This window comes from Rhinoraja longicauda, chromosome 8 (assembly GCF_053455715.1).
Source record: "Rhinoraja longicauda isolate Sanriku21f chromosome 8, sRhiLon1.1, whole genome shotgun sequence".
In the NCBI taxonomy this organism is placed as follows: domain Eukaryota; kingdom Metazoa; phylum Chordata; class Chondrichthyes; order Rajiformes; family Arhynchobatidae; genus Rhinoraja; species Rhinoraja longicauda.
The window spans coordinates 69,824,235-69,847,491 of record NC_135960.1 but is presented as its reverse complement, the minus strand read 5'-3'; the positions used below and the strand labels follow the sequence as shown (position 1 = coordinate 69,847,491).

Here is a 23,257-nt window from a genome sequence, read left to right as displayed (position 1 = left end):
TATTCACAAAATGCTGGAGTAACTCAGCAGGTCAGGCAGCATCTCGGGAGAGAAGGAATGGGTGACGTTTCGGGTCGAGACCCTTCTTCAGACTGATGTCAGGGGGGCGGGACAAAGGAAGGATATAGGTGGAGACAGGAAGATAGAGGGAGATCTGGGAAGGAGGAGGGGAAGGGAGGGACAGAGGAACTATCTAAAGTTGGAGAAGTCGATGTTCATACCACTGGGCTGCAAACTGCCCAGGCGAAATATGAGGTGCTGTTCCTCCAATTTCCGGTGGGCCTCACTATGGCACTGGAGGAGGCCCATGACAGAAAGGTCAGACTGGGAATGGGAGGGGGAGTTGAAGTGCTCGGCCACCAGGAGATCAGTTTGATTAATGCGGACCGAGCGCAGCAAAGCGATCGCCGAGCCTGCGCTTGGTTTCGCCGATGTAAATAAGTTGACATCTGGAGCAGCGGATGCAATAGATGAGGTTGGAGGAGGTGCAGGTGAACCTTTGTCTCACCTGGAAAGACTGTTTGGGTCCTTGGATGGAGTTGAGGGGGGAGGTAAAGGGACAGGCATTGCATCTCCTGCGGTTGCAGGGGAAAGTGCCCGGGGTTGGGGTGGTTTGGGTAGGAAGGGATGAGTGGACCAGGGAGTTACGGAGGGAATGGTCTCTGCGGAACGCAGAGAGGGGAGGGGATGGGAAGATATGGCCAGTGGTGGGGTCCCGTTGTAGGTGACGGAAATGTTGGCGGATGATATGTTGGATCCGCTGGCTGGTGGGGTGGAAGGTGAGAACGAGGGGGATTCTGTCCTTGTCATACCTTCTCTTCATAATTAGTCCAGTTGATACATGAAACCTGTTCCAAAATGTCATTACTCAGCCAAAAGGTCACCGATTCCTTTTGTCCATAGACGCCGCCTGACCCGCTGAGTTACTCCAGCTTTTTGCGTCTGTCCAAAATGCCCATGTCAGGTTTCAGTGAATCTACTCACACCTCATTGCACAGAGACGCAGAGTTCTGATCCCGATCAAAGACCCCGTGTCAGTCTCAGAGACGGTGTTGAGAGGGATGGATAACGTGAAGGGCATCACAGTGACAAGGCGAGCCCAGGACTGGTGCACGGGCAGCCTGGCCAAATGGGTCAGGGGGGACCGTTAAATGGTGACCGCAGCTAGAAAGAAGTGTGCAGGAAAATAACTGCAGGTGCTGGTACAAATTGAAGGTATCACACAAGACTCGGTCTGAAGAAGGGTCTCGACCCGAAACGTCACAGAGATGCTGCCTGACCCGCTGAGTTACTCCACCATTTTGTGATACCGTCGCAGGTAGAAGTGTGAAGTCCTGTCCATTGGGGGGATTGAAAGATTTGCCCAGTAGTCAGGCTGCATTAACCGAGAGGTAGAACGTTACAAATCAGCTGAATGATTCCTAATTTTCTGTCTGGACACCTTGCAGCACTCTGGGGTCAGAAGGTTATAAGGGATAGGAGCAGAATTAAGCCATTCGGCCCATCAGGTCTACTCTGCCATTCAATCATGGCTGATCTATCTCTCCCTCCTAACACCATTCTCCTGCCTTCTCCCCATAACCTCTAGCACTTCAGGTTCGTCAAACTTCAGGTAACTTGCTATGTATCATCTGATTATAGTTAATACATTAACTGTGGGCATTGTTGTTAAATTAGAAGTCGATTGGTCACAAGATCAAAAGAGAAGAGGGGTGGTATATTGATGGAAAAACAGTTGATAAATGTAGTTTGGTCTTTAAGCACAACAGCATATTTTTGTCTACAAAAAAAAGCAGTGCTTCTAATCAAGACCAGTTACATAGAACAGTAAAACTCAGGAACAGACCCTTCGACTGACAATGTTTGTGCCGAAAATGATGCCTAGCTGAACTGATCTCCTCTGTCTGTACATAATCCATATCCCTCCATACCCTACACTGCCCGGGAACCTACCTAAAAGCTTTTTAAATGCCCCCCTCGCATCTGCCTCCACCATCACCTCTGACAGCACGTTCCAGGCACCTCCACCCTCTGTTTAAAAACCTGGCCCACTCATCTCCTTTAAACATTCCTCCACTCACCTTAAAGTGTTGGACTTGTCCAACCTGGGAAAAAGATTCTGACTGTCTATCCGATCTATGCCACTCATAATTTTACATACTTCTATCAAATTTCCCCTCAACCTCCGACGTTCCAGAGAAAACCGTCCAAGTCCATCCAACGATTCCCTGTCGCTGAAACCCTCTAATTTTTGGTCCCATCTTTTACACTGTGGACGGCTCAAATGTAAGCATGTATAGTCTTTCCACTGACTGGATAGCACGCAACAAAAAGCTTCTCACTGTACCTCGGTGCACGTGACAATAAACTAAACAAAACTAAAGTAGAAAAGCTACGTAGCAGTTTCTCAGTTTCAATAAAACATATTTTAGGCGGAAAGGAAAGTGCCAGTGTATAAAAGGAGAGAATGTTAACACAATATTTAGACTGCCCAGAACAACGCAAACTTTATTATTCTTCAGTTTCCTTCTCCTTGTCACATTCCATTGCTTCTCCCCTGCTGAGTGAAATACAAGTAGAAAGTGCTGGAAATACTCAGCAGGTCGAGCAGCATCCATGGAGAGAGAGAGAGACGGATGTAATGTTTCAGGTTACCTGCTGCATTGCTCAGTATTTCCAGCGTTTCCTGCCTTTATTCCAGACTTCCAGCTCCAGATCATTTTGTGTTTGTACCTTCGCCTCGAGAGGAGAGCTGGCAAAGCAGCCACATTATCTCTGCCTTGTGTGTAAACTGAAATGTTCACCATCGACAAGCTTTGATTAACATCACGGGGAACTCTTAACACCACACTAAAACACAGCAACTCAGCAGGTTAGGCAGCGTCTATGGGGGGAATGGACAGACGAAGGGTCGAGACCCTTCCTCAGACTATTTAACTTTGTAGAGTTGACCAATATTGTTCTTCCTTAAATGTATGTCTGTATCCATAGACCAGAAATGGTCATGAGACAAGTAGTTATAGAATGGTCATTAGACACGAGTGGCACAGTGGTGCAGCAGTAGAGCTAATGCCTTACAAGACCAGGGACCCGGGTTCAATCCCGACTATGGGTGCTTATCTGTACAGAGTTTGTACCTTCTCCCCATGACCTGCGTGGGTTTTCTCCGGTTTCCTCCCACACTCCAAAGACATACAGGTTTTGTAGGTTAATTGGCTTGGTATAAATGTAAAGTGTGCAGAATAGTGTTAGTGTGCGGGGATCACTGGTTGGTGTCGACTCAGTGGGTCTTAGGGCCTGTTTCCGTGCCGTATTGCTAAACTAAACGAAAAGTAGGAAGCCTTGGATTGTTTTGCAATTCACATATGTATAAGCCATAAGCCTTATACATGCACAAGTCATACAAATAGATGTACAAGTGATAAGCCTTGGATTGTTTTGTCTCTTCAACTTATTCCCAGGATATTGAAGTATTAGTGGGTCTTCCAACAGTACTGCGATATCCAGCTGACTCAGAACAAACCAGCTGGCGTGGGTGGAAATGGCCACGGTGCCAATTTATGCCCTTCAGTCTGGCCATGGAGAAGTCCTGATTGTTATTTTTTGACCGGGCATGTAACGGTGCTCTAGCTGTGCAAAGATACATACGTTTCTTCTGGTGCTTGCTCAACAACTCCAGAGTTTGTGTAAGACTAGATTAAATTCATACATTGAATTCTCTGGATTAATTTATATCAGCTTGGAATGGGAGTCAGTAGATTTATGATGGACGTTAGTCGATAGTCTATCTCTTGTGGTGGAGATGGTGAGATCAAAAAATGGTCGGAGATGGTCCAAGAAATTTGAGTGCAGGATGGAAATTAGTAGTGAAGTTAATGAAGTTAATGAGTTCTGCATGGGTGTAGGAGGTCGCTCCAATGCAGTCGTCAATGTAGCGGAGATAGAGTTCGGGGATAGGGCCAATGTACACCTGGAATAGGGATTGTTCAATGTACCCTACAAAGAGGCAGGCATAGCTGGGTCCCATGCGAGTGCCCTGGTGCTGTGTTGTCCAGTGTGGGTCTCTGGCACGGTGTTGTCCAGTGTGGGTCTCTGGCACTGTGTTGTCCAGTGAGGGTCTCTGGCACTGTGTTGTCCAGTGAGGGTCTCTGGCACTGTGTTGTCCAGTGAGGGTCTCTGGCACTGTGTTGTCCAGTGAGGGTCTCTGGCACTGTGTTGTCCAGTGTGGGTCTCTGGCACTGTGTTGTCCAGTGAGGGTCTCTGGCACAGTGATGTCCAGTGTGGGTCTCTGGTGCTGTTATCCAGTGTGGGTCTCTGGCACTGTGTTGTTCAGTGTGGGTCTCCAACACAGTGTTGTCCAGTGTAGGTCTCTGGCACTGTGTTGTCCAGTGTGGGTCTCCAACACTGTGTTATCCAGTGTGGGTCTCTGGCACTGTGATGTCCAGTGTGGGTCTCCAGCACTGTGTTATCCAGTGTGGATCTCTGGCACTGTGTCGTCCAGTGTGGGTCTCTAGCACTGTGTTGTGATGTATCCAGTGTGGGTCTCTAGCACTGTGTGTTTGTGTCCAATGTGTTGTGTTGACTGTATCCACTCCCCCTGTGCTGAGGATTGGCTGAGCCGCCTGACGGAGCTGGAGCTGCGGCGCAGTCATTGGTGGGGACTGGACGGGGCGGGGCTACCCGAGCGTAGTCCAGCGGTGCAACCCCGGGCCAGTGGCGCAACTCGAGCGGAGTCCAGTGCAGTAAACCCCGGGCCAGCGGTGCAACCCCGGGCCAGCGGTGCAACCCCGGGCCAGCGGTGCAACCCCGGGCCAGCGGTGCAACCCCGGGCCAGCGGTGCAACCCCGGGCCAGCGGTGCAACCCCGGGCCAGCGGCGCAACCCCGGGCCAGTGGCGCAACTCGAGCGGAGTCCAGTGCAGTAAACCCCGGGCCAGCGGTGCAACCCCGGGCCAGCGGAGTGAACCCCGGGCCAGCGGCGCAACTGGGGGAAAGTGTGCAACGGGGTTTAGTGGAGGAGGGTGCAGCCCGGAGCAGCGCAGCCCGGTGCGAGGTGCCAGCGCCGGCTGCAGGGACCGCACTGCACCGGGGCGAGCGAGGGTCCCCTCCTCCCCTCCCCTGCCCTCTCCTGCCCCCGGCCCGGGGCCAACATGGGGCGGACGGGCTCCGGGAGTGCGGGCAGCGCCGGGGATCCCCTGTGACCCCCCCCCCCCCCCCCCTCTCCGGGTCCCAGCCCCTCCGCTCCGCTCCCCGGGTCCCAGCCCGGCCACAGTCCGGGTGACCGGTCTCCGCCCCGCTCGCTGACTCCCCACTGGTCCCAGCCCTGCCGACCGCTCATCGCCCCGGCAATCCCCCCGGTCCGGTCCCAGCCCCGGCGGCGGTGAGGGGTGAGGGTGAGGGTGAGGGTGAGCTGCCCACACGGTCCCAGTCCCAGCCCCGGGGGCGCCGCCAGCCATGTCCAGGACGAGCGGCCGCCAACACTTGTTGCTGCTGCTGCTGCTGCTGCTGCCGGTGATCTCCCTGCTGCTGCAGCCCAGCGCTGCCGGTGAGTGAGTGAGTGAATGTAGTGGGTGGTGTTGTGGGTGAATGTAGTGGGTAGGTGAGTGGTGAGTGGGTGGGTGGTGTTGTGAGTGAGTGGGTAGGTGAGTGGTGAGTGGGTGGGTGGGTGGTGTAGTGGGTGGGTGAGTGTGTAGTGGGTGGGTGGTGTAGTGGGTGGGTGAGTGGGTAGGTGGGTGAGTGAGTGGGTGGGTGAGTGGGTGGGTGAGTGGGTGGGTAGGTGAGTGAGTGGGTAGGTGAGTGAGTGAGTGGGTGGGTGGTGTTGTGGGTTTGTGTTAAAATGTATCTTGTGTGCCCTGTTGCTTTTTATTGTCATGACTGTACGGCAAATGACATTCCTCGTATGTTGCAAAACAGACTTGGCTAATGAAGTATGATTGTGATTGAAGTGTCTGAAGAAGGGTCCCGACCCGAAACGTCACCCATTCCTTCTCTCGCTGAGTTACTCCAGCTTTTTGTGTCGACCTTGTCGTGGATGGACATGGCGGTGGTTGGCGGATGGTGGAGGGGCGGCTGGTCGGCGGTGGGACCGGCAGTCACACCATGTGTAGGAAGGAGCAGGAGATAAACGCAAAATGCTGGAGTAACTCAGTGGGACAGGCAGCATCTCTGGAGAGAAGGAATGGGCGACGTTTCGGGTCGAGACCCTTCTTCAGACTGAGAGTCAGGGGAGAGGGAAACGAGAGATATGGACGGTGATGTGGAGAGAAATAGAACAAATGAATGAAAGATGTGCAAAAAGTAACGAAGATCGAGGCAAGGTGGAGCCCACAATGGTCCATTGTTGGCCGGCTGTGGGCTCAGTGATAACGGGTTATACAGACAATGAAACTCTCCCAGGACAACAGTGAAGGTTCCATGGCTAGTGTGGGGGAGGGGGAGGGGGGGGGGTGCAAGGGTTACTTGAAGTTAGAGAAGTCAATGTTCATACCGCTGGGGTGTAAGCTGCCCAAGCGAAATATGAGGTGCTGCTCCTCCAATTTGCGCTGGGCCTCACTCTGACAATGGAGGAGGCCCAGGCCAGAAAGGCCAGTGTGGGAATGGGAGGGGGAGTTGAAGTGTTTGGCATGCAGGAGATGCAGTGGTTCTAGGCTGACTGAGCGGAGATGTTGAGCGGAGATGTTGAGCGGACCGGCCGGCCGGTCTATGTGTGGTGCTAGGGCTGGGCACGGGTGCCTTCAGAGACGGTGACAGCTCTCTCCATTTCAACCCAAGGTCTGAACATGTGCAGCCGTGGACGGGCTGCCTCGTGCAGGGAATGCCTGCTCATCCACCCTGCCTGCGGCTGGTGTGCTCAAGAGGTAGGGGCTCCCAGTGGCCATCTGCAGTTCCTTCCTACACGTTCAGTCTGTTTATCCTTCACTTCAGCTGCTCTGGGAGTGGTCACCTTGGCTCAAGATCATCAGGATTCCTTCCGCAGTCTTTGAGGGACTGTTGGACGGGCTCATGGATGTGCAGAGAATGGAGCGATGTTCCATCAGAAGACAGACACAAAAAGCTGGAGTAACTCTGCGGGTCAGGCAACATCTCTGGTGGCATTTCGGGTCAAGACCCTTCTGCAGACAATAGTTCCCTTTATTATTGTCACGTGTACCAAGGGACAGTGAAAAGCTTTTTTGATGCGTGCTATCCAGTCAACAGTACGAGTATACGTGATTGCAATCAAGCTGTCCACAGTGTACAGATACAGGATAAAGGGAATGATGTTTAGTTCAAAATAAAGTCCATTAAAATCTGACTATAGTCCAAGAGTCTCCAGTGAGGTGGATCGGAGGTCAGGACCGCTCTCTAGTTGGTGAGAGGGTGGTTCAGTTGCCTGATAACAGCTGGAAGAAACTGTCCCTGAATCTGGAGGTGTACTTTTTCAAATGGAGCTGCACGGAATGGCGGTGGGGTTTTTCTGGGTGTTCCGGTTTCCTCCCACACTCCAAAGACGTACAGGTTCGTAGGCTAAATGGCTTTGGTGAAAATTGTAAATTGTCCCTAGTGTGTGGGATTGCGCTAGTGTACCGCTGGTCGGCACGGATTCGGATGGCCGAAGGGCCTGTTTCCATGCTCCATCTCTCGAGTCTAAGGGGGTTAAAAAAAGGAAACTCAACCACAACCTCGGCTCTGAGATCAAGTAGGGGTCAGTAGTCAGGATAATAAATAAAGATTATCGGTATATACACTACAATACAATACAATATATCTTTATTGTCATTGTACAGGGGTACAACGAGTTTGGGAATGCGCCTCCCATACGATGCAATAAATTAATTAGCTAGTCAGTATTAATTTAAACAACCCAATGAAACAAATTGGAACAGCTTTAAAACAAAATAAAGTGCAAGTAGATCTGTGCCGGATCACTGTGTGATGTGACCATCCGGCTCAGCAGGACCGGTTCATAGCAGCTATGGCCCTGGGGATGAAGCTGTTCCTGAGTCTGCAGGTGCGGGCGTAGAAGGCCTTGTATCGTCTGCCCGATGGTAGAAGTTCGAACAAACTGTTGCAGGGGTGTGAAGAGTCTTTGTGGATGCTGGTGGCTTTTCTGAGGCATCGTGTGTTGTAGATGCCCTCCAAGACTGGTAGCTGTGTTCCGATGGTCCTCTGAGCTCTATGGACTACCCGCTGAAGAGCTTTCCTCTCTGCCTCCGTGCAGCTGAGATACCACACAGGGATACCATGTGTTGGATGCTCTCTATGGTGCAGCGGTAGAAGGTCGTCAGCAGCTGTTGGGGTAGACCAGACCTTTTGAGTGTTCTTAGGTAGAACAGTCGTTGCTGTGCCTTCTTGACCAGCGCAGCAGTGTTATCACATGCAGTCTGAACAGGGAAGTTCTATCTGTAACATAAAACAAGAATGCATCCACCATGCTTCATGGCAACTTGTTGCCCCATACCCAAGGGGTCTGCTAGTGCTGATTTGTCACGGCCTGGCACCGCCTCACAACATCGAGAGTTTTTCTAATCGTGTTTTGCATCAAGACCTTGTGTGTATTCATGTTTTAAATCAACTAATGTCCTAACTTTGCCATATTCTTTCATTCTGGTCTGTAACTGATATTTTTTTCCTCCTTCTCTGCTGTGAAACATGCTGAAGAATTCATTTAGCAAGTCTCCTACTTATCTGTTATCTGTGGTGGTTGACTCCAACCTTAATTATCCATGTTCTGCTTAAGATTTACTTCCACTGAATACAGTTAGGACATTTCATTACGATCAACTTCAATAACTCTGGTGCGTTTGTTTCAAATTTCTGTGAAACGTCACCTATCCGCGTTCTCCAGAGATGCTGCCTGACCCGCTGAGTTACTCCAGCACTCTGTGAAACGTCACCTATCCATGTTCTCCAGAGATGCTGCCTGACCCGCTGAGTTACTCCAGCACTCTGTGAAACGTCAGCTATCCATGTTCTCCAGAGATGCTGCCTGACCCGCTGAGTTACTCCAGCACTCTGTGAAACGTCACCTATCCATGTTCTCCAGAGATGCTGCCTGACCCGCTGAGTTACTCCAGCACCCTGTGAAACGTCACCTATCCATGCTTTCCAGAGAAGCTGTCTGACACGCTGAGTTACTCCAGCGCTCTGTGTTTTATTTAGCTCTCTGACTCGCTGTGTTTGAACATTTCTATGCCTTTTCCTTTCCTTAAATGCATTATGTTATTTCTTATTGTGACTACTCTGTAACTATGTAAATTAGACTTTTTATAAATCTTTTACTTCTTTAAATAGTTGCCTAAATTTATGCATAGATTTTGTCCATTTACAGCTCAGGCCTGTTTGAGGTGTGCAGCTTCGAGCTGCTAGTTTAGTTTATAATTGCCACATGTACCGAGGTACTGTGAAAAGCATTTGTTCGAGTGCTATCTAGTCAAAGAAAAGACGATACATGATTACAATCAGTCTGAAGAAGGGCCTCGACCCGAAACGTCACCCATTCCTTCTCTCCAGAGATGCTGCCTGTCCCGCTGAGTCACGCCAGCATTTTGTGTCGATCTTTGATTTAAACCAGCATCTGCAGTTCTTCCCTACACATTACAATCAAGCCGTCCACAGTGCATGGATAAAGGGTACAACATTTAATGGAAAGTAATTGCATTCCGTTCAGAGTTTGCTCTTGAATGTTTGTCTATCTGTTTGCACGGTGGCGCAGCGGTAGAGTTACTGCCTTACAGCGAATGCAGCGCCGGAGACTCGGGTTCCATCCTGACTACGGGTGCTGTCTGTAAGGAGTTTGTACGTTCTCCCCGTGACCTGCGTGGGTTTTCTCCGAGATCTTCGGTTTATAGACAATAGACAATAGGTGCAGGAGTAGGCCATTCAGCCCTTCGAGCCAGCACCGCCATTCAATGCGATCATGGCTGATCACTCTCAATCAGTACCCCGTTCCTGCCTTCTCCCCATACCCCCTCACTCCGCTATCCTTAAGAGCTCTATCCAGCTCTCTCTTGAAAGCATCCAACGAACTGGCCTCCACTGCCTTCTGAGGCAGAGAATTCCACACCTTCACCACTCTCTGACTGAAAAAGTTCTTTCTAATCTCCGTTTTAAATGGCCTACCCCTTATTCTTAAACTGGCCCCTTGTTCTGGACTCCCCCAACATTGGGAACATGTTTCCTGCCTCTAATGTGTCCAATCCCCTAATTATCTTATATGTTTCAATAAGATCCCCCCTCATCCTTCTAAATTCCAGTGTATACAAGCCTAATTGCTCCAGCCTTTCAACATACGACAGTCCCGCCATTCCGGGAATTAACCTAGTGAACCTACGCTGCACGCCCTCAATAGCAAGAATATCCTTCCTCAAATTTGGAGACCAAAACTGCACACAGTACTCCAGGTGCGGTCTCACCAGGGCCCGGTACAACTGTAGAAGGACCTCTTTGCTCCTATACTCAACTCCTCTTGTTACGAAGGCCAACATTCCATTGGCTTTCTTCACTGCCTGCTGTACCTGCATGCTTCCTTTAATTGACTGATGCACTAGGACACCCTTATCTCGTTGAACTCCCCCTCCTCCTAACTTGACACCATTCAGATAATAATCTGCCTTTCTATTCTTACTTCCAAAGTGAATAACCTCACACTTATCTACATTAAACTGCATCTGCCATGTATCCGCCCACTCACACAACCTGTCCAAGTCACCCTGCAGCCTTATTGCATCTTCCTCACAATTCACACTACCCCCCAGCTTAATATCATCTGCAAATTTGCTAATGGTACTTTTAATCCCTTCGTCTAAGTCATTAATGTATATCTTAAATAGCTGGGGTCCCAGCACCGAACCTTGCGGTACCCCACTGGTCACTGCCTGCCATTCCTAAAGGGACCCATTCATCCCCACTCTTTGCTTTCTGTCTGTCAACCAATTTTCTATCCATGTCAGTACCCTACCCCCAATACCATGTGCCCTAATTTTGCCCACTAATCTCCTATGTGGGACCTTGTCGAAGGCTTTCTGAAAGTCGAGGTACACCACATCCACTGACTCTCCCCTGTCAATTTTCCTAGTTACATCCTCAAAAAATTCCAGTAGATTTGTCAAGCATGATTTCCCCTTCGTAAATCCATGCTGACTCGGAACAATCCTGTTACTGCTATCCAAATGCTCAGCAATTTCGTCTTTTATAATTGACTCCAGCATCTTCCCCACCACTGATGTCAGACTAACTGGTCTATAATTACCCGTTTTCTCTCTCCCTCCTTTCTTAAAAAGTGGGATAACATTTGCTATCCTCCAATCCACAGGAACTGATCCTGAATCTATAGAACATTGAAAAATGATCTCCAATGCTTCCACTATTTCTAGAGCCACCTCTTTAAGTACCCTGGGATGCAGACCATCAGGCCCTGGGGATTTACCAGCCTTCAGTCCCATCAGTCTACCCAAAACCATTTCCTGCCTAATGTGGATTTCCTTCAGTTCCTCCATCACCCTAGGTTCTCCGGCCCCTAGAACATTTGGGAGATTGTGTGTATCTTCCTCCCACATTCCAAAGATGTGCAGGTATGTAGGTTAATTGGCTTGGTAAATGTAAAAATTGTCCCTAGTGTGGGTATAGGATAGTGTTAATGTGCGGGGATCGCTGGGCGGCGCGGACTTGGTGGGCCGAAAAGGCCTGTTTCCGCGCAGTATCTGAAATATGGAAAAAAAATCTTGAGATTCTTTTCCTGGATTCTGTTCCTGAAGTTTAACATCAAATACAGTCACATCATGAGGATTATTTGGATGTTTTTCCTTTATTCAACAATTGTGTTGAAGAAAGTATAGTTTTTGTCACAGTTGAATTCAGTCTGATCTATTTTGGGAGGGTTCTTATTAACATATGAACAGTAGTCTTCAACTCCAGATTTTACTGTGGACTCTATGATGCTTCCTGACCCGTTGAGTTATCCCAGCACTTTGTGTCTTTTTTTTGAAAACCAGCATCTGCAGATCCTTGTCTCTACATCAATTAATGATTTAGATATTTTTAGTATTCCGCAGCATTCATAGAGTCGTATAGCATAGAAATAGCCAGCCGGCCCAACTTGCCCATGCTGACCAATATGCCCCATCTACACTAGTCCCACCTGCCTGCATTTAGAGCACGTCCCTCTGAACCTATCCAATCCATGCAGCTATCCAAATGTATTTTAAATATGCGTCATTAAAAGCTGAGAGTCTTTTTTAAACACTGTCATACTCCCTGCCTCAACTACCTCCTCTGGCAGCTCGTTCCATACACCCAACACCCTTTGTGTAAAAAAAAAAAGGTACTCCTCAGTTTCCTATTAAATCTTTTCCCCCATCACCTTAAACCTATGTCCTCTGGTTCTTGATTCCCCTACTCTGGGCAAAAAGACTCTGTGCATTCACTCTATCTATTCCTCTCATGATCACATCCTCAACCGTCTTTGTTCCAATCTTCTTTAATTTAGTTTGGAGATACAATGCGGAAACAGGCCTTTCGGCCCACCAAGTTCATGCCGGCCCTAACGTACACTAACGTTATCCTGCACACACTAGGGGAAAATTTACAATTTTATTAAGCCAGTTAGCTTACAAACCTGTACGTCTTTGGGAATGTGGGAGGAAACCGGAGCACCAGGGGAAAGCCCACCTGGTCACAGGGAGAGCATACAGACTCTGTACGGACAGCACCTGTAGTCTGGACCAACCTGGCTCCCTGGTGCTGTGAGGCAGTAACTCTACCGCTGCGTCACCCTGTCATCTTTTTTCTGGGTGAGACTCTTACAAAGCTGCATTGAATTGAAAACCAGTCTGAATCATCAGTTTCTGAGATTTAAAATATTTGTCTGTGTGGTTTTGTTCTTCCCGAAATAAATGAAACGCAAAGAAATAATTTTTCCAGTTTGCCCAATAGGTCTGACCTATGAATGTTTGGCAGAAGACAAACTTGAAGCACCAGTCAGTACTGCAACCAAGGAGCAGACTGGTATTTAAAGCTTTCGAGGCAGATCTAGGATTATTGATAGCTTGTAGTCAGTCTAAAAGCCGTAATTCAATCAAAATAGATTTGTGTATTGTGCAGGTTACAGAAGCACTTCTTTTAGATTTGAGACTTGAAAGAGAGCTTAAAACTTGAAACCCAGCCAAAATTCTCCACCAGCTTTTTACTCTTTTGCCTGCACATTCATTTATATATGCCCAAATTACTGGTTATGGTTTTATTTTTGCTGATCCAAGACGATCATAGCACATGAAGGACAATTAATCTGACGATTTGTGGGTTGGTGACTGTGTAAATAAGAGTATTACAGTTTGATGTAAGAGGGAAATGTTGCTTTTTCTTGAGAGAGCGTTGCATCATTCATTGGATTTAGAACAGAGACCTTCAAATCCATCTATGTCAAGATTTAAAGACACAAAGCGCTGACGAAACTCAGCCGCATCTCTGGAGAACATGGGTAGATGATGGAACACGTGCAGGACGGAACTTGCAGATGCTGGTTTACACTGAAGATAGACACAACTGGCTGGAGTAATTCAGCGGGTCGGGCAGCATCTCTGGAGATCACGGGGAGATGATGTTTTGGGTTCGGACCCTTCTTCAGTCTGATTGTGGGGGAGGGTGCAGAGAAGAAAGATAGAAGAGAGGAGGGGCAGGACAAAGCGTGGCAGGTAATAGGTGAACACAGGTGATGGGGGGGAGGATTGATCAGCGGGGGGGGGGGGGGGTGGGTTGATAGGCAGGTGGTCGGGCAAAGGCCAGAGATGGAAAAAAAGTGTGCGACAAAAGAATTGAAGAATTGTTGAGTCAAAGGAATGAGTATGTATCTTGGTGGAGCTCAGGGGAGGGGGAAGAAATGGGGTGAGGCAGAGAGGGAGTGGGGTTGTGAGGGCTTACTTAAAATTGGAGAATTTAATGTTCATACCCGTTGGGTTGTAAACTACCCGAGTGGAATATGAGGTGCTGTTCCAACAGTTTGCAGTTACTTGTTTCCAATTCTATTTTGAGTAAGGATTCATATTCATCGCTGATGATGTTTTTGCTTGTTGGTATTGTACGCTGAAGGACCTGTTCTTGTGCCGTATGTTCTATGGAAATGCAAGAAACTGCAGATGCTGGCTTCCAAAAAAAGGACACAAAGTGCTGGAATAACTGAGCGGGTCAGGCAGCTTCTCCGGAGGACATGGATAGGTGTCTGAAGAAGTGGTCTCGACCCGAAACGTCACCCATTGCTTCTATCCGGAGATGCTGCCTGTCTCGCTGGGTTACTCCAGCATTTTGCGTCTATCTTTGGGTTTAAACCTGCATGTGCAGTACCTTCATACACGTGGATAGGTGACGTTTGGGACCTTTTTCAGAATTCAGTCGTTAATTGGTTCTATGTTTTATTGTTAGTAAAACAATGGAGCATGACAACATGAGGGGTGAGAGCTTTACATGACTGTGTCTGGTGTGGGACAAAGGTTGGGAGGGTCACAAATTAATAGTGGTTGTCATCTTAATTCTAGTGATACTTTTAAGTGCAGGTCCACCACTGATTTCCACCAATTAAATGATTGGTGAAATACAGTAGTACAGGTATAAATACTACAGGTTTAATACAGGTATAAATGATACAGGTTTATTAGTACAGACACAAATACTACAGGTTTATTAGTACAGGTATAAATGATACAGGTATATTAGTACAGGTATAAATGATACAGGTTTATTAGTACAGGCACAAATGCTACAGGTTTATTAGTACAGGTATAAATGCTGCAGGTTTATTAGTACAGGTACAAATGCTATGGGTTTATTAGTACAGGTATAAATGCTGCAGGTTTATTAGTACAGGTATAAATGCTATGGGTTTATTAGTACAGGTATAAATGCTGCAGGTTTATTAGTACAGGTACAAATGCTATGGGTTTATTAGTATACATATAAATGATACAGGTTTATTAGTACAGGTATAAATGCTGCAGGTTTATTAGTACACGTTTAAATGCTACAGGTTTATTAGTATACATATAAATGATAAAGGTTTAGTAGTACAGGTATAAATAATACAGGTTTATTAGTACAACTGATCTCAACAGCTCTATCTTGCCTTGTATCGATGCGTACATGTGTTTACGCTTGACACCACGACTGTCACTTAGACCTTGTTTGGAAGCGATAGCTCAAGTTAAACGAGGGACACGTTCCAATGTCGCCCAGGGAAGTAGTCTGGTGCTGGCGGGAATATCAAGCCCACTCTCGTAATTTTGTCCAAATTAAAGGAGATGCCAGATCACCAGATGCCGGAGGAGCTGTAGTTATGGAACTGGAAGTAGGATGCTTTATTATATTTTGTCCTGCTATGAATTAGAGCAGCATCAAAGTGAGTCCTACCCCAAAGTGCACTTGATGTTTGATAAAGTCATCTGTTCAAATTTTCTTTGTGTTACTGAAATGCTACATCTGCTGTTCTTTAAAGTGTTCTTTAAAGAGTTAAAAGCATTTTGTAGAACGTATGTGAGAGGAATGACACTCACAAAGGTCATAGAGTTTAGCCCACGGGTCCAGGCCCTTCTGTCCATGCCGACCAAGTTGGCAGACTGGGCAAGTCCCATTTGCCTACATTTGGCCCAGAGCCCTCTCCACCCTTCCTATCCATAAAATCTGTCCGTGTCTTTCAAAAGTTGTAAAGGAAATCCTTTACTCAAAAAGGAAATCCAATATTAGGAAAGTCACAATAGATCTCAGATGATTAAACCAGAGTAGTGTTTATATTTTATTTGCTACAGATCATACATTCTTGACTGAGACATTTACATTTGCCACAGTTTATGAATGATGGCGTTGATTAATGTTTTATCATTTTGTCTTTAACCTTTAAGGAATTTGGACGCACAGGAAGCATCTCGTCAAGATGTGACTTTAGGGAAAGCTTGGTTCAAAGAGGATGCGATGACCAATTTATAGAGAGTCCTCAAAGCATGATCCAAATACAGAGCAACCTCTCGTTGAGCAGCAAGGGATCAGGCTCATCGCAAGCTGATGTCATTCAACTCACGCCTCAGAAGATTGCTCTCAATCTCAGGCCTGGTAAGGATTTCATTCTGCTCAGTGTTGAAAGCAAGACTGGAAAGACTGGGCTTGTATTCACTGGAGTATAGAAGGATGAGGGGGGATCTTATGGAGAATTATAAAAGGACTGGACAAACTAGATGCAGGAAAAATGTTTCCTAATGTTGGCTGAGTCTAGAACCAGGGGACACAGTCTAAGAATAAAGGGGAGGCCATTTGAAACAGAGGTGAGAAGAAACTTTTTCACCCAGAGAGTTGTGAATTTGTGGAATTCTCTGCCACAGAAGGCAGTGGAGGCCAATTCACTGGATGAATTTAAAAGAAAGTTAGATAGAGCTCTCGGGGCTAGTGGAATCAAGGGATATGGGGAGAAGGCAGGCACAGGTTACTGTTTGTGGATGATCAGCCATGATCTCAATGAATGGCGGTGCTGGCTCGAAGGGCCAAATGGCCTCCTCCTGCACCTATTTTCTATGTTTCTAACACGTGGATTTGGAGGCCGCGCATTTTGTTTTTCATCTAGGTTAGGTTTTCAGTCATTTGTTGTTCAATAGTACGGGTGTCAGCAGTTATGCTACAGGTTTATTAGTACAGGTATAAATGATACAGGTTTATTAGTACAGGTATAAATGATACAGGTATATTAGTACAGGTATAAATGCTACAGGTTTAGTACAGGTATAAATGCTACGGGTATATTAGTACAGGCATAAATGCCACTGGTTTAGTACAGGTATAAATGCTACAGGTTTATTAGTACAGGTATAAATGATACAGGTTTATTAGTACAGGTATAAATGATACAGGTATATTAGTACAGGTATAAATGCTACAGGTTTAGTACAGGTATAAATGATACGGGTATATTAGTACAGGCACTCAGATTATCTTTAATCAGTCTTTAACTTGCAGTAAACATTATTCACTTTATCCTGCATTTGTACACAGGATGGCTTGAGTGTAAGCATGTGTAGTCTTTCTGCTGACTGGATAGCACGCACAACAAAACGTTTTTCACTATGCAAGTGACAATAATATAATCAATGTGTGTTTGTCTGGTTTGTAGACCACCAAGCCACGTTCCGCATCCAGGTTCAGCAGGTGGATGACTACCCTGTGGATCTGTATTATCTGATGGACCTCTCGCTCTCCATGAAAGACGACTTGGACAACATCCGAGTGCTGGGAACGACGTTGTCACGGGAGATGGCCAAGCTCACCAGCAACTTCCGCTTGGGCTTTGGGACGTTTGTGGACAAGCCAACGTCGCCATTTTCATACACGGGCCCCAAGTATCAGGAAAACCCTTGCATCGGGTGAGTGCGACTTTGTTTCTGCTGGTGACGTGCACCTTTCACATTATAGAGAAAGTGGCAGAACTCCAAACACGTACAAGGTTGCAACTCTCAGCACGGCGTTCTTGTCCAGAGCACTTTGTTCAATGAGTTTTTCTGAAATGAGATATTACAAGCTCAATTCCTTTCAAAAGCGATTTTGTGACTGATATTTATCGAATTAATTGTCCAACTTGTTTCTCGTGGTTCACATTAAGATGTCAACTTTGAATGAAATCCTCAATCCTGTAAATTAAGGATGAGGATGCAAAATGTGGAGAAAACAAATTAAAGTTTAGTAAAGAACATAAAGCAAGGAATTTGAGTCACAGATTCATAGAGTGATACAGTGCGGAAACAGGCCCTTCGGCCCAACTTGCCCACACCGGCCAACATGTCCCAGCTACACTAGTCCCACCTGCCTGCGCTTGGTCCATATCCCTCCAAACCTGTCCTATCCATGTACCTGTCTAACTGTTTCTTAAACGTTGGGATAGTCCCAGCCTCAACTACCTCCATATACCCTTGTTCCATACAGCTTGTTCCATACACCCACCACCCTTTGTGAAAAGGTTATCCCTCAGATTCTTATTAAATATTTTCCCGTTCACCTTGAAGCTGTGTCCTCCGGTCCTCGATTCCCCTACTCTGGGCAAAAGACTGTGCATCCACCCGATCTATTCCTATCATGATTTTATACACCTCTATAAGATCACTCCTCATCCTCCTGCACTCCAAGGAATAGAGTCCCAACCTGCTCAACCTCTCATTATAGAGCACACCCTCCTGGCAGCATCCTCGTAAATCTTTTCTGAACCCTTGACAATATTGTCATATAACACGATGCCCCAGAACTGAACACAGTATTCTAAATGTGGTCTCGCCAACGTCAATAAGATTTCCACACATGGGTTGTGTGTATGGCAATATTGAAGCATTTTGAATCAATTTAGCTTGTTCGTAACTCCATTCATTTAATTATAGCACTCAGGAATTAAGAAACAGTTTCTCTTTCAGAAATCATGTCCTGACTTGATATGGTTTTAGGATTTAGCAAGTTGTTGCGGAATGATGCAAGGTGAATTTATCACCATGATCACCAATGATTTATTATCCTGTTGTAAAATTGCAGCATTTTCTCCCTTTATGATGCCTTAGAACATAGAACAGTGCAGCACAGGAACAGACCCTTCAGCCTATAATGTCCATGCTAAACTGGTCTCCTCTGCCTGCATGTGATCCATATCCCTCCATTCCCTACATATCCATGTGCTTATCCAAAAGCCTCTTAAACACCACTATCACCCATCTTCCCATCTACATTTACATCCGTCATTTATCGTAAGGTCAAAAGTGATAGGAGCAGAACCAGGCCGTTCGGCCCATCTAGTCTACTCCCCCTTTCAATCGTGGCTGGTCTATCTCCCTGCAAACCCCATTCTCTTGCCTTCTTCTCACAACCCCTGACACCCGCTTATCTATCTCACCAACGGGAGGGGTCCCAGCACGGATCCCTGCAGAACCCCACCAGTCTCAGACCTGCAACAAGCCTCCACAACCATGCGTTCCATTAGCAAGCCGAGTCTGAATCCATAAGACCAATCTTCATGCAACCCATGCATCTTAATCTTCTTGATCAGCCTACCATGGGGGATTTTATCAAATGCCTTTCTAAAATCAACGTAGACAACATCCACCTTCCTACCCTCATCAATTACCTTTGTCACCTCCTCAAAACGCTTGATTGTTAATAAGACACAACCTGTATACAGACAGAGCCATGCTGACTGTATCTAATCAGTCTGAAGAAGGGAGGGGGGGTGGTGAATAGCGAGGAAGGGATCTGCAAGCTGCAGGAAGATATAGATGAGATGGTCAGATGGGCGGAGCAGTGGCAGATGGAATTTAATCCTGAAAAGTGCGAGGTGATGCACTTTGGCAGAAATAACTTGGAGAGGGAGTACACCATGAATGGAACGACCCTAGGGAAGACAGGGGTACAGAGGGACCTTGGAGTACAGGTACACAAGTCCTTGAAGGCACCAGGACAGGTGGACAGGGTGGTCAAAAAGGCATATGGGTTGCTGGCCTTCATTAGCCGGGGCATCGAATATAAAAGTAGGGGGGTAATGATGGAATTGTACAGAACACTGGTGAGGCCACAGCTGGAGTATTGTGTACAGTTCTGGTCACCACATTATAGATAGGATGTGATAGCTTTGGAGAGGGTGCAGAGGAGATTCACCAGGATGCTGCCAGGGATGAAGGGCCTCGGCTATGAGGAGAGACTGAGCAGACTGGGGTTGTTTTCCCTGGAGCAGAGAAGGCTGAGATGGGACATGATCGAGGTGTACAAGATCATGAGGGGCATAGATAAGGTAGATGGCGGGGAACTTCTTCCACTAGTAGGTTAATTGACTGGGTAAATGTAAAAATTGTCCCTCGCGGGTGTAGGATAGTGTTAATGTGCGGGGATCGTTGGGCGGCACGGACTCGATGGGCCGAAGGGCCTGTTTCTGCGCTGTATCTCTAAAATCTAAAAAAAAATCTAAATGTAAATCCTATCCCTAAGAATCCTCTCCAATAGCTTCCCCACCATTGACATGAGATTCACCGGCCTGTAATTCCCTGGATTCTCTCTACCTCCCTTCTTAAACATAGGACCAACATTGGCTCCTCTCCAGTCTGCCGCGACCTCGCCTCTGGCTTCAAGTTTAATCGAGGTGCCCTTCAACATTGTGAATGATTTGTAGGAAGGACACATAGTATAATTATAGCAGGGATAATTTCAAGGAAATACTGTTGCAGAAGCATCAGATTTACTTCATTGAAACATTATTGGGAACAAAGAAAATGCAATGCAGCTGTGAAGTGTTGAATGTTCCACTAGAAAGACGTTGGTGAGAACGCATTTAGAATATTGTGTTCAGTTCTGGGCACCATGCTGTAGGAAAGATATTGTCAAGCTTGCAATGGTTCAGAAAAGATTTCCAAGGATGTTGCCAGGGCGAGAGGGTGTGAGCTACAGGGAGAGGTTGAGTAGGCTGGGTCTCTATTCCATGGAGCGCAGGAGGACGAGGGGAGATCTTGTAGAGGTATACATAATCATGAGAGGAATAGATCTGGTAGATGCACAGAGTCTCTTGCTCAGAATAGTGGAATCGAGGACCAGAGGACATAGGTTCAAGGTAAAGGGAAAAGATTTAATAGGAATCCGAGGGTTAACTTTTTCACATAGAGGGTGGTGGGTGGTGTATGGAACAAGCTGCCAGAGGAGGTAGTTGAGGCTAGGACTATCCCATCATCGTTTAAGAAACATTTGGACAGGTACATGGATAGGACAGGTTTGGAGGGTTATGGACCAAATGCAGGCAAGTGGGACTAGGGTAGCTGGGACATTGTTGGCCGGTGTGGGCGAGTTGGGCCGAAGGGCCTGTTTTCACACTGTATCACTTTATGACTGTATGACTCGATGGAAGAACAGTTTGGAGGATGTCCCATCAAGAAACCCGAGTAATGCAACGGAACTTTTCATCCACTCTTCATTGCTGAAGTTGATGCTCCAGATTCCAGCAGATGTATCACGTGTAACTATAGATGGGAACATTCATAATTTTAAATTTACAAGGGGAATGACCTTCAGTTTTGTGGAGGTTTTGTGCCATTCAGAAACCGATCACTTGGGAAAGTCTCACATGATGCGTGTGTGTTCATTGGCAGAAGCAGCACTGATCGTGTGGAAATATGATAGGGGCGGTACATTTGCGCAGCGGGTAGAGCTGCTGCCTCTCAGCACCAGAGACCCGGGTTCGATCCTGACCTCGGGCGCTGACTGCGTGAAGTTTGTACGCTCTCCCTGGGACCGTGTGGGTTTCCTCTGGGTGCTCTGGTTTTCTCCCACATCCCAAAGACGTGCGGGTTTGCAGGTTAATTGGCCCTCTGTAAATTGCCTCTGGTGTGTAGGGAGTGGATGAGAAAGTGGGATAACATAGAATTAGTGTGAACAGATCGATGGTCGGCTTGGGCCGATGGGCCTGTTTCCATGCTGTTTAGTTTTAGAGATACAGCGCGGAAACAGGCCCTTTCGGCTTGGAGTTATTTCTAAACTAAAATTAATTTAAGCTTCTAAACTAGTGTGAGAATTGATTGTTCATTAAATTCTCTATTTTAGCCATAAATCTGCAGAGTCTGAGTATCCATTATTCTTTATCTATTTATTCTTGTTTTAGTTCTAAAACACAAAGCTTCAGAGGTAACATATTTTTAGAATCAACATGTGTAAACCCAATGAAATACTTTCATAGACTGCTTTGTGGTTGGGTTTCCTATATATTTCCTTTTTTAGTATCTTGTGGTTTACCAGATAAATCCGTTGGGTAGCCAGCTTGGTTATCCACAAATCCAACAGCTAGCATTTACTCGGAGGCAGTGGAAACAGAAACTCCACAAACAATAAGCTCTTTTCAAAATGTTCTCTGGTCAGTGAAGCAGACTTTGGCATTTTCTTTCAGTAACTGTTCCTTCCCCTCGGTTCCAATTAGCTGGCAGTGCGGTTTTATTTGAAATCCTGGTTCATAAGTTCTTGGAGCAGAAATAGGCCATTCAGCCCATCAAGTCTATTCCGCCATTCAATCATGGCTGATCTATCTCTCCCTCCTAACCCCATTCTCCTGCCTTCTCCCCATAACCCCTGACACCCGTACTAATCATGAACACCTTCATGCGGAGGTAAATGATTAATAAGGACTTGTTCTGTCATATATCTTTATTTCCATTTCACCTGGGATAGATAATTAAGCGTGTCTTTAGTTTTGTGATATATATAAATGACTTGGACACAAATGTAGATGGTTAGTTGGTAAGTTTGCAGATGGCACCGTGATTGCCAGAATTGCTGGCCAGTGAGGACGGCCATTAAGTGGCTCACAGCGCCAGAGACCCGGTTCGATCCTGACCTAGGGTGCTGTCTGTGCGGAGTTTGCACGTTCTCCCGGTGACCTCGTGGGTTTCCCCCAGGTGCTCTGGTTTCCTCCCACATCCCAAAGTCGTGCGGGTTTGTAAGTTAATTGGCCCTCTGTAACTTGCCACTGGTGTGTAGAGAGAGGATATGAAAGTGAAAATATAGAATCAGTGTGAATGGGCGTTTGATGGTTGGCACGGACTCGGTGGGCCAAAGGGGCTGTTTGAATCTTGTGCCTTACAATCAAAAAGTATACAGTGCTTTGTTCCTGAGATTTGCTTTTCTACGTTCTGTGATAGAGCTTAATTTGATAAACAGGGTCATATTGGATAGTAGTTTTCTCTCTATTATCACTTTGTCTTCTTTGTTTTTCCTTCTTTTCCCAATTTTCTTTTGCTGTCCGCACTGTAGTATTAAGTTGCTCCAAATCCATAATCGTTTTTGCTTCCATCTCTTATTCCTTGTTGGTTACATTTTGAAGAGAGGAGAGCAATGTTTTCTAAATTGGCAGATCAAAGCAGACGATGATCAAGGAAATGTAGAATGGTTCATTGTTGCCTGAAGGGGACGACCGTGAAACTAGTCGGAGAACTAGGGTAGGGTAGGGACGGAGAGAGAGAGAGGGAAAGCAAGGGTTACTTGAAGAAATCAATATTCATACCGCTGGGGTGTAAGCGACCCAAACGAAAAATGAGCTGCTGTTCGTCCAATTTGCGTTTGGCCTCACTCTGACAGTGGGGGAGGCCCAGGTCAGTGTGGGAATGGAAGAGAGAGTTAGAGTGTTTAGCAACCGGGAGATCGTGTAGGCCCAGGCAGACTGAGTGAAGGTATTCAGCGAAACGATTACCTAGTCTGCGCTTGGTCTCGACGATATATAGGAGTCCACACCTGGAACAGCAGATACAGTAGATG

The 23,257-nt window shown here is 46.8% G+C and overlaps 1 protein-coding gene across 2 annotated transcripts in view; it reads left to right on the top strand.

Annotated features, from left to right (window-relative positions):
* Positions 1-4,673: 4,673 nt before the first annotated feature.
* Positions 4,674-23,257, top strand: part of itgb5 (integrin, beta 5) — an 88,816-nt gene continuing 70,232 nt past the window's right edge. Inside the window, exons 1-4 of one of the 2 annotated variants that reach the window (XM_078404189.1) lie at positions 4,674-5,543; positions 6,770-6,855; positions 15,862-16,069; positions 17,118-17,367. In XM_078404189.1, the coding sequence (XP_078260315.1) occupies positions 5,453-5,543; positions 6,770-6,855; positions 15,862-16,069; positions 17,118-17,367 (635 nt within the window). In that variant the 5' untranslated portion in view covers positions 4,674-5,452. The remainder of the gene's footprint in view (positions 5,544-6,769; positions 6,856-15,861; positions 16,070-17,117; positions 17,368-23,257) is intronic. The other variant, XM_078404191.1, reaches the window with a different exon arrangement.